General features: G+C 44.2%; 1 protein-coding gene across 2 annotated transcripts in view; it reads right to left on the bottom strand.

The window, feature by feature from the left end:
• The window catches only part of KAZN (kazrin, periplakin interacting protein), a 1,029,901-nt gene that overhangs the window by 789,064 nt on the left and 228,563 nt on the right, over positions 1 to 12,274 (bottom strand). For both annotated transcript variants that reach the window (XM_059376185.1, XM_059376188.1), the window contains exon 2: positions 2,391 to 2,548. In XM_059376185.1, coding sequence (XP_059232168.1) covers positions 2,391 to 2,548 — 158 coding nt within the window. The remainder of the gene's footprint in view (positions 1 to 2,390; positions 2,549 to 12,274) is intronic.

Here is a 12,274-nt window from a genome sequence, read left to right as displayed (position 1 = left end):
TTAAGGGATGTGGTCACCGTTCTGGAGAAGCTTTCATCCTCCAAATACACAGATCTATCACGCATCTATTAATATCACAAAATGCAGCTGAAGGAAGGAGGCGCCCAGAAGTTATACCCACATTCTGTTGACCTCCCATTTATTGATGAACTTAGAATATGAAATCAGGACATCCCTTCCGTCTTTGCAATGGAGGTAAGAAGCAATGTCAAACCATGAATGGAAAATCACCGAATCTCCAGAAATGCTCTATAAGGAGTCGCCTTGGAGATCATGTATCTCTAGCGGTCTCCTTCAAAACTGAAAACCGCATATCACCCCTGACTGTACCCCAAATCTTGGGGTTCCTTAGCATTTTATGAGTTTCACAACACTGATCTTAGGGAGACGTGCGGAGCCCAGGGCCATTAGGTGACATAATTCTAATTGACTTCAGCCACAGACCTAGACATAACCACAAATAACATTTCAAAAAGTAGGCGGTTTGGGGAGAAAAGAAACGAGGGTGGTATTTTTAGACCAAACTAATCGCAATTTACTTCATGCTAGATTAGTCGGAAAGACAAGATGGAAGAGTCTTGGAACAAAAGTAGCCAAAAGAAATGAGGAGTTAACCCACCCTCCTTTGGGAGGCGTGATTTTGGGGAATAACATATCCTGCTCCATCTGATCCGGCTACGGCTACGTGAGAACCTTCCAGCAGGCATTGACTAGGGATCAGGAGAGAATGAGGTAATGCCATCCTATATAGTAACCACATTATATGGAACATTCCAGTCTCCTTAGATTAAAAAAGGGGAAAGTTGTGGTCAACACCACGGACGATAAAAACTGACAAATAAATGCAACATTTGGGGGGGGGGGGAATGTTTTCTTCAGTAGTCATGAACATTTCTGAAATCCCGTTCTAGATGCTAGAGAAGGACAGAGAAAAGATGAATGGTTTCTATTTACTTAGATTTTGCAAACTGGAATTCGCATGAGATCTTCGAGGATCTTCGAGGAATCGTTAGGCGAGCTGCCTTGGCTGGGGTGTGAGCTATAGGCATGGGTTCAGGCACTGAAGGAGGCTAATCCTTTCAAGAATAATTTTCCCTCTTTTATTTGGTAAATTGTTCTAAATTCCACCCCCCACCCCACCCCACCCCGTTTTTTGTTTGTTTGGTTTTTTCTTCCCTCTGAGTCTTAATATTGGCTGTTAGAGCTTCAGAATCTTTTCTTATTCCACCAGACAGGCTCAGGAAGAAAGGAGAAGTGCAATGGGCTGCTCATAATAAAGGGGAGAAGAGAGAACAGTGACTAAAAATGAAAGGCTTTGCATAATTGGGGTCATCTGAACATCGGGGCTCAACAATCCCATGCGGCAGCTTCAAGCATTGACAGGTGAGAAATGCTCCGGAGTCTCGCCAGTGAAAAGTCTTCCTGGTATCAGAGACAGGCTTCAGGATTGATTTAGGAAACTGAAACATAAAACACCACCATGGCAGAAACAGAAGCCAAGAAACCAGCGTTCAAAACCCGATAGAGGGCCGGACACAGGAAGCCGGCGCGCGTTCTGACCTCATTGCTGCCCGTCAGAAAACCAACTCAGGAAGAAATCTTTGGGGCAAGCTGATCCAACATCACCAAAACCAAAGAACATTTTCGGGAACACTTCTAGATACTGAGGAGGTAGGAGTGACAATAAAATCTAGCTCAGTTTGGCGCTGGTAACATAGAAAACCATCAATTCTCCTATAACACCTGGTGTTTGCCTACCAACATATCTGGAGAGACCCACCAACAAAGCCAGAAGGAGTACATAGATTACCTTTAAACATTTCAATAAAATAGTGCACGAGGAGAAACCTTGAGGAAGAATCTCAACAAAAGCGAACAATGAGCTAAATTCCTTCTGTAATTAATTCATTGTGAGTGTTAGAACACACACACACACACACACACACACACATACACACAACAGCGTTGATTTGCTTATTGGTGGTGCATCAAATATACCCATATATTCATTAGCTGCTCAGCGAGGCTGTTTGGGATACATATCGCGCCGCTCCAGAGCCTTCGCCAGCTTTGATGCCTGCCAAGTTCATATGTAAATGGATTTTTCACTTTTCCAAGGCTAATGAGAGATCTGTTCGATTCTCAGAAACAACACATATATTATTCTTAAGCCCTATTCCAGTGACTTAAAACCAAGCTATTTTAAGACTAGATCCCCAATAATTCCTAACCAGAAATCCAATACCCATCATATCAGAATGTCTGCTACCCTGCTGTTCATCACAAAGCTGGGAGTGTGGCAGTTGAACAATTTTGCATGACTTCACCAAAAACACCACGAGGAAAGGTACCACGGATTCTATGCAGAATTTCCGTGTCCGTCTCTGTACCTGTGCGTCCATTAGGAGATGCCTCATCAGTATCATGGAACTCTTCAGAGTCTCCTTCTCAGCGGGTAGGAAGGGGTCCTTGTCTTCCTCCAGGGCCTTCGACTTGGTGACGATAAAATGGGATATCTGGTCATTTAGGGTGTGCAGGGACTGCACAGCTACAAGAAAGAGAAAGAAGAAGAGTGTGATCAGAACAGGTAACTTTCGGGGCACCTGGGTGGCTCCGTGGGTTAAAGCCGCTGCCTTCGGCTCAGGTCATGATCTCGGGGTCCTGGGATGGAGCCCCGCATCGAACTCTCTGCTCAGCAGGGAGGCTGCTTCTCCTTCTCTCTCTTTGCCTCCTTGTGATCTCTGTCAAATAAATAAATAAAGTACTAAAAAAAAAAAAAAAAAAAAAAAAAAAAAAAAAAGGTAACTTTCAAATAGCAGTTGGCCAGTACTTTTTTAAAAGGAGGAGGAGCAGTGTGCACGTATGGTACGTCAAGAAACCAGGACCACCACAAAGCTCTTCAACACACGTGTTTAACGGCTCCCGTGTGTTTCCTGAGCACTTGCCAAATGCCAAACCTGTACGGAGGGCCAGGGGATAACATGGTGAGCAAAGGCAGACACGAGACCTACCCTCACGGAGCGTCGTCCAGTCCTGCTGAGGGAACGGAAGAGAAACCATTTAGGGAACACGTCCGTGAGGATGACTTCGTGGTAAGTGCGTGTGAATTACAGAGATCACCAGGGCACGCGGGGACAGGCCTTGAGTAATTGACATTTATGGTAATACACTTGGCTACTTTACCTCGAAGCAGATGGCCTCCGTCGTTAAAGTATATGAAGGGACAAAGGCCATGTTTTCCAGCCAGTGCCGCACATGTGCTGGGAGCATTATTATTCCTCTACAATTCACACAGCGCTTGCCATCTGACCTGTTATAAATTTTAAGACTTCACTTACTCATTACGCCCGTTGCCTCTTCCTCTACTTTCTCTACAATGCGCTCAGGAAGAGGAGAGTTGTTTGTTGTTGTTGTTGTTTAATCTTTATGGTTATATCCCCAACAGTGAGGGTAGGCACTAGCAAATAGGTGGTGCTCAATAAAGATTATTGAATTGATTTCCTTATTTTTCCTTGAATTCAAGTTTCTTTCCTTATAGAATTCCTATAAATTTCAGGTAAATCTATCCTCGCTGACCAAGAACAAGTAAAGGCCAGGCATTCTCAGGAAAACCACTGTACCAACCACAATTCTGAAGATGAAAGTTGTCATCAAAAAACTAGTACACAATGGGACGCCTGGGTGGCTCGGTTGGTTGAGTGACTGCCTTCAGCTCAGGTCATGATCCTGGGGTTCCCGCATCCAGCTCCCTGCTCAGCCAGGGAGTCTGCTTCTCCCTCTGCCCTTCCCCCTCTCATGATCTCTCTCTCTCTCTCTCTCATTCTCTTTCTCAAATAAAATCTTAAAAAAAAAAAACAACAACAACCTGGTTTACAACAGAATAACTCTGAGCACTTCTGCTTCTGATTAGGAAGGAGTAAGAGGGCTCAGATTACCCTCTTGTCATAAATAACCAGAAAACTGTTTGATATCTTCCAAACAAGTATTTTTCAGACTTTGAACAATGAATAGTGCAATACTGTGGTTGTTTAGAAAAGGGGAGGGAAAAAAGTTGAGTTCAATCATCACCAGGCATTTTGCAAAAAAGGGATGGCTAGACTTCAACACAGGAACAGGAAACCAAGGACAGCCCAGTGATCTCACTGAATTGAGAAGACAGAAGGAGACTGGGAAGGCTACCTTTGCTATGGTCTGCAAGACAAAGAAATGAAGAGGAGGGGGTTGCATGGAGATCTCCAGAAATCTGCCAAGGGGTCCCTTTGAGTTGTTGGCTGAGTATCAATCCTGTGTGTGGGTGGAATGAAACTCTACATGACCTGGCAAGAGAAAAATTCCAGGAGAGAAGAGTTACAGTCTGGGCAGCCGTAAGCCAAACCATTCCAAGAGATCTCGCAGGGCTCCAAATTGTTCACAAGCTCACCAGCTGAAGTGGATGGGTTTTGGGCGTTGCAGGAATTCAGGGCACATTCAGTAAGGACTCCAGAAGGATCAGGCTTTAGAAATGAAGCTAAATGATCCATAGAATAAAGGCTACTGTAAGCCTACCCCAGAATCATTTAAAAGTAAGCCCTGAAAGAATCAAACTGATTTGCAAGTAAGTAAAACACCTGCCGGGGTGGGGGAGGGGAAGGAGTACCTTTTATGTGTAGAAGGACGACAAAATCTAGCAACCAAAAATGCAAAATTCATAATGCTCAGTATTCAATAAAAAAATTACCAGACATGTAAAGAAGCAAGAAAGTGTGACTCATAGCCCAGAGAAAAATCAGTATATAGAAACAGACCCAGAAATAACAAGTGATAGTATTAGCAAACATGCCCATTAAAGTAGCTATTATGGGTATGTTTTGCATGTTCAAAGTTGTGAAATAAAACACGATTATAATGAGGAGAAAAACAGAATATTTAAATCAGAACCAAAGGGAGGTTCTAGGAATGAAAAAAATGCAATATCTGAAATAAAATTTTTGCTGAATGAGATTAATGGCAGATTCAACAATGCAGAAGACCAGTGAACTTAAAATTATAGTAATAAAACTCTCTAGAATGAATGAACAGAACCTCTTTAACAATATAAAGCTGTCTGACATATGTGCACTTGGAGTCTGGGGGGGGGGTGTGGTGGGGACAGGGACAGAAATAATATTTGAAGAAATAACAGAATGTTTTCCAAATTTGATAAAATCATAAACATACAAATACAAGAATCTCAAGAAACCCCAAACAGGACAAACACAAAGACAATGGCTTCAAGACATATTATAATCCAATTGTTAAAGGCACGTACACACACAGTGAGAAAGAGAGAATCTTAAAATCAGCCAGAGAAGAAAGGCATATTGCATTCAGAGCGACAAAGATAAGAATAATGTCAGACTGGCGCCTCGGTGGTTCAGTGGGTTAAGCCGCTGCCTTCGGCTCAGGTCATGATCTCAGGGTCCTGGGATCGAGTCCCGCATCGGGCTCTCTGCTCAGCGGGGAGCCTGCTTCTTCCTCTCTCTCTCTCTGCCTACCTCTCTGCCTACTTGTGATCTCTCTCTGTCAGGTAAATAAATAAAATCTTAAAAAAAAAAAAAAAAGAATGATGTCAGACTTGTCATAAGAATTGATGCAAACCAGAAGATAATCTGTGCATCTTTAAAATACCAAAAGAAAAAGACACTTGTCAACCTAGAATTCTATAACCAACAATATCTTTCAGTAATGAAGGTAAAATAATGACTTTTCTCAGATCAATGAAAGTTGAGAGATCTCGCCACCTCTACAGTAGACTTCCGGTAAAAGAAATGTTAGAGAGATTTCTTTAGGCAGAAGGAAAATGGCATTAGAAGGAAACATTTATTTAGAAAAATGTAAAAAAGAATGCTTGAAAGGAGGAGCATGTAATGTAAACACATTTTCTTTCTCATCTTTTAATTCTTTTAAATGAGAATGGATGGTTGAGAGCAAAACAATAACGTAGTGTGGGGTTGAGAACATTTATATAAAAGTAAAACATATGAAAGCACAGAGAATGAGAATGTTTGCAAATACATAAAGTGTTACATCATTTGGAGGTGGCTGTGTTGTTAGACACGCATATTGTAAATCCTACAGTAAATATTACAAATAATAAATAATAAATAAATGATGGTTTTGAACTACGGAGACTCAAACTTGGAGAACAGAGCACAGTGTCGTAACTCTAAGCCACAGAGCAGAAAGAATCCAGGATATGACCTCAGAGCAGTTCCTCACTGCAGAGGAAGATTCTCAGATCCTGTCCTGGACTGGGGGAGGAGCTTCGCCCAGGCAGAGGAAGATGAATTAGAAAGTATGGGGCCTGATTCCTGCCTCCCCTGAATCTTCGTTCTCCGGAGGAGATGGTTAGAAGCACCCAGATAGATTTGGGGATTTGAAAGCTGAAGGACTTAACATCTTATATCCTGCCTTAGGCATCTGGGCAGGGAATTCTGACTGTGCATGTCAATAGGAGACACCCAGGATCTGCACAGAAATGATAACCCTCTATGTCAGAGGGGATCTGAGATAGTTGCCTTGCCACCGTCATCCCCCAACCTCTGGTCTTCTCTAGCATCCCGGGGGATGAAGGCATTCCTACTGAGTCCTGAAGTGTCCAGAGGGAGATTTAGGGAACAGATACGCATCCCCAAGACAGGACAGCACATGAGCCCCCTGAGAACCCAAAAAGAAGGGAAAGAGGGAAGAGAGAGCAATTTGAATTTATTGGATATCTACCTAGAAAAGATACTAAGTTTTCAACAGAAGAGACTGAGTTACCATCAGTGGAAATGTGGGCTCTAGATCAAGCTGAGCTCTACTGTAGAAAGTTAAAAACAGTAACAACACATGGCATTTCAGGATGATTGTAAAGTTGTAAACCCTCTGTTACTTCTTGCCAACAGGAAAGTTGGGGCACAGGTATCCAAATAAACTACTAGCATCAAGAACCAGCCTCTGAATGACTAGTGCTACGTTTTCCACCACCATCCTGGCTTCCCTCCCCTTTCCTCCCCATACGTGGACATAAGGGTGGTTCCCTAAGTCATTCTGAGGATACCCCAGCTCCCACGCTCTTCACTTGCAGACACACAGACACGGCTCTCCACAGAACTCCTTACATCCCTTCTTGGAAAGGAGAAATGACTGTCATTGCTTTCCATTCCAACTAGGCCAGCGAATTCTGGGTTCTCAAGATGCATCTATCACAGCTCTCTCTATTCTTGTTCCAGAAAATTCAGAGTCTAAAATCTGCTCTAAACTTTACTTTGTTCTAAATTCAAAAGACAAGCTGGAAGAGGTAAGCACTCCCTCCTCTGCTCCAAGAACAGACGCCTCCATTAAAGAACCTACCATATTGTATTACAATCGCTTAAAAATCCATGTGCAGTAGATTGAATGATTAGTTCCAAAACTCCTCTCGGAACCTTTTCCTACAGAACCCCCCTAGTGGCCCTCTTGGGTGGAGAAACATACTTCCTGCCTTAAATAACATCTGTTTTTCCCACGTGACTTGCTTTAGATAACTAAACGGGAGTAGACGCGAGTTCTGCCCTGTCGAGCAGAAGCATTAAGAGCAATTTTGTGGTTCCACCATGACTCCTTTCCTTTTGCCTTGAGAACAGCTCAGATCCCAGAATGTAGAAAACTCGGAAGTGAAAAGCAAATATTTACTACTGAGAAACACCAAAATAGCAGGTAGGGAGAGGGAGATCTCTGTTAACTGGAGCATAGCTTAGTGAATGCTGTTTCAGAGACTCTGGACTAGATCGTGACTCCCCTGAAGGCAAGAACAGCATTTTGTTCACCATTTATCAAGGGTTAAATTTAGCAAAGGAAAGCCAGTCAGGAAATGTTTATTGAATGAGTAAATACAGCTGGTTTGACAGCACAGATCCTAAAGCCAGTTGGCTTGGGTCTCTATCCTGCCTGCCCCTCTGACAAGCCATAATAATAATAATAATGACAACAATTACGGTTTATCGAGCACCTATCATATGTCAGGGGTTTTTAAAACCTTCGTGCAGAAGGATGAGTCATGGATAATGTGAGCCCTCGGGTCAGCAGGCTGGGCCATCCCCAGCTGTGACATTTACTAAGTAGGTGAATTTGAACAAGTTACTTTGTATCCCGCAATGCCTGGCATATTGTTAAGTTCCCAACTGTCATTGTTCAAGATCTAGTAGCGATACAAGGAATCTGGAGCTCAGAGAGGTTTATACAACAGAGAGGAGACCCAAGGTCATAACTGTCCAATGCCTGCTCTCACCGTCTTGCCATGTTACCGCACTCTGGGTCCAGAAAAACGTCACTAGAGACAACATCACAAGCGGGGTGTCATACCACCAACACCCCCACAATAAAAGTGAGGGCAGGGAACAGACAGAGACTTTTTTTTGTTGTTTTTTGGGGGTTGTTTTTGTGTGTGTTTTTGTTTTTGTTTTTTTAGCAAATGTGAAACAAGCAGACAGCAGAGTGCCTGAGACGCAGTAAACATTTCCCGAGCTGACAATGGCTAGGACTGAAGCACCCTTCGTAGGGGCTTCCCTACCTACCTTGCCTGCACCTCTTCTCCCCGTCACATGGCTCCTGCACGGATAATAATACTTGGCAGTAGTAGGAACAGCGCAACACACATCTATGGGCGACTCTACTTGGCAAGCACCGAGCTCCGCGTTTAACAGGCACAGCCTTAATTAATCACGGCGACAATTCTCCTGAAGTAAGTGCTATTATTCTCGCTCCTTGTTTACAAATGAAGGAACTCCAATGAAGTGACTCACCCAAGATTTCGGAGCGAGTGGGTGAGGGAGGCAGAGCCGGTGCTCCTAATCCCTACCTTTCGCTGTCCCCACTCTGCAGACCTCTAGCTGCCCCATCCCCCTCCCACCGCTCTTCTTGGGCTCACCCAGCCGCCCCTCTGGTCCCCCACAGCCTCCCACGGCCATTCTCACCGCTTCCTCGGGGACACAGCCAAAGGGCTCCCACTGATGCATTCCCGCCAGTTGTGGCACACAGAGCAAGCCTCGAAGTCTAGTGACGGACGGAGCCTGGAGCATCACCTGGTAAGCCCCTCTACTTTCCCAGGTGAAGAAATGGGCCAGTAAGGCTACCCAGCTCCCCGAAGATGCTGCGGCAGTTTGAGAGCATTGGCTCTGAAGCGCGTCGGCCTGGGTCTCAGTGCTGTCTGCCCCTCCGGCTGTATAAGCTTGGATGAGTTCCTGGACCTCTCCTTGTTCCCATCTGTAAATGGGGAGAATAACAGAAACTCCTACACAGAGTTATCCGTGAATTAAATGAGACAGTCTGCATAAAGCACATGACGCCGTATCTGTCACGTGATAATTACATACCCAGCTTTAACCGTTACAATGATTATTCCACAGTTTATAACTCCAGCCTTTAACTTGCTGATGTTGACTGGTTGCTATGTTTATAACCGAAGGTCATCATTAGCTCCGCATTGCATAAATCTGCCAAGATGGTCTGGATGGTTTTCTTCGCTGAAGCCTGAGGCCCATTAACTCAAAAGCCAGCAGGTGCTAAGCTCAGATTTTGACACATCCACTTGTGTTAAATATAGTCGGAATAGGGAGATTTTTAGCTATTTAAAGCCCGTCTGCTTTGCATGCCCCACAAGACTGTACCCAATATCTGCTAGCCATAGATAAGACAAGCCCCAGAGCAAAGAGGTCCAAGCCCACTGCTGCTCTCTGACCCACACAACCCCTGTGGTGCTGCAAGGTGACATCACCTAGATGCAGAAGTCCCCTGGAGCATCCCCTTCTCCCCTGGCAGTTCCCTTGCCCCCCTCTCCTGCTCTTCAGGAAGGTCACCTGCTGTGAGGGACTTCCTGGCCCCCCAAACTGGTCAAACCTCATCCAATAAAGCCTGGGTATGCTACTGCCACTTAGCGGTCACATCTTTTTCCTCGCTGAGCCCCTCCCCTCATCCTTCAAACCCCCTACATTTCATTTCGTGATCCCAGTTACAAATGGTCTAGTGTTTCGTACATGATGAAAACTTAATAAACGCAAGTTGACTGATTGGAGGGAATGAGGAAAGAACAGCAACAGGGAACACTAGCCTCCCCCTCGTATCTGCGTGTGGACCTAATCTTCAAGGCAGGACCTAATCCTCAAGGTCATCCTGTGTTTTTCGGCTTGTGTTATAGGTATGTTATATGTGTCTGGTTAGCATCTATTTCCATTGTGTTCCCATGAAAGAAACTGTCTCTCCTTTTCCTGGAAGCAAAATCCCCACCCGTAGTTCACATAGGGCAGGTCCTCTTCTGAGGTCCTGGGGGGAGGCACACAGCCCAGACCTGGTGGATCCAAGCTTATCATTTCCCTGGCAACAGTGGTTGGCTCAGGAGAAGGCATGTGACCTAAACGTGGCCAATCAGATTTAATCCCAGGACCATCTGAAAGATTTATTAAGAAAGAGAGTTTCTTTTTCCGTGGTGATTGCTACACTGTTACAAGTACCATACCAAGCAGCTGGTGGCCTTTGGAGCTATCATCTGAGGATCCCTCCCCCCACACTCACCCACGCACCTGAGAATAAAATCACCTGAGCAAAGAGACAATGATCACTGACAAATAGGGAAAGAGATTCCCGCCCGTATGATTAGAGCATAGAGCATCGGGAGTCAGCCACCGACTCCTCCTTTCCGTGGGTCAGCAACTTCCCTTCTTTTCATTAGCCCCTCTGGGTTGAGTTTCTGTCATTTGCAATCAAGAAGTCCTGATTACTATAAAGAAGCCTGTACTTTTCTTATTGCGGTAGTTATTTTTGTGATTATTTCTTTAATGTCAGCCTTCCTCTGTGGCAGATTAAAATGATCTTAAATTTTGTGTTACTCCTCTCATTGAGAGGTGGGGTATAAATCCCCTCCCGTGGGTCTGGCTGGCTTTAATGACACGGTCCAGCATTAGGAAGGGGCAGAAGTGACATTCCGGGATTTCTAAGGCTAGGTCATAAGAGGTCTTGTAGCTCCTGCCTATGATTTTGGAGCACGTGCTCTGGGAGAAGCTATCTGCCGTGTGAGAAGTCTGCCCACCGGGACACGAGCATATGTGAAGGAAGCCCACACCCATGGAGACTACCTGGAGAAAGAAAGAGAGGCCTGACCAGCCTGAGCTCTTCCAAGCAGCTAGCCAGACCGGGCTCCGGATCTCTGAATAAAGAAGCCACCTTGAATATTCCAGTCCTAGAAGAGGCAACAAAGAGAAGAACCAAGGAATCTAGCCATCCACCATAACTGATGCTTTAGACTCACAGCCCTGGCCATCTCTGCCATTCTGGTCACCCAAGCTATGGCCCCCAGCACCCTGGAGCAGGGCTGAACCACTCCTCTACACCATACCCCGATTCCTGGCCCACACAACTGTGAGCACGGTAAGGCACTGACTTAGGCCATTCAGTGTGGGGATGGTTCATTATGCAACAATAGATAACCATAAGACCTTCACGAAGCATAGGTTCCCAGAGGCCAGCAACAGTGTCCACTCAATTCATCACTAGACACCCAGCATCTAGCACATAGTAGTGCTTGAACAAAGAAATATTTATCCAAAAAATTAAAAAAAAAAGAAGTGAAAGGAAAAGCAACCTCACCACATTCCTTCTGTCCTCTCTGCCACCCCAACATAATACTCTAGAATCAGACATTAGGTACACTCTGCTCCACTTGGCATATAAAAATCTCAACCAGATAATACTGTTCTTAAGATGTACAATGCATTATGGAATGAAGAGCCATATATATGCTTTCTTACTCTACCTGAGGTTAAGAAATTTGAGTCATAAAACCAGTTTACTTGGTCGGTGGCTCGGAATGTGAAACTATGTTAAATTTATTGCACGTTATTCTGGTCTACAAATTTGAAGAAACACGTATTTCTATAGCAGGCTTATTTATATAAAGTGCTCATTTGAATTTCACCGTACATTAATGAGTATTTATTTAGGTTTCAGATAAGGATGGCACATTCACGGGCTGGTGGAAGAAAAAAAAAACAAGTTTCCACATTTTGTGTCATTAGCAAAAATAGAAGGTACACATAAAATTTCTTAATGTTTTCAGAAGAGGAATAACAACTTACCATACTGTGCCTCTATTTTTATGGATGAGATGAAGTACCGAACATGAAATAATAATAATATGACCCTAAACACTCATTTTATGCAGACGAGCCCAGATGTCACTGAGACGGGCCATTGTACATTTTTATAGAAAAAAAATATACCAAATGAATCACATCATGGGGCA

Source organism: Mustela nigripes, chromosome 14 (assembly GCF_022355385.1).
Source record: "Mustela nigripes isolate SB6536 chromosome 14, MUSNIG.SB6536, whole genome shotgun sequence".
In the NCBI taxonomy this organism is placed as follows: Eukaryota; Metazoa; Chordata; class Mammalia; order Carnivora; family Mustelidae; genus Mustela; species Mustela nigripes.
This window is presented reverse-complemented; position numbering and strand designations above follow the sequence as displayed.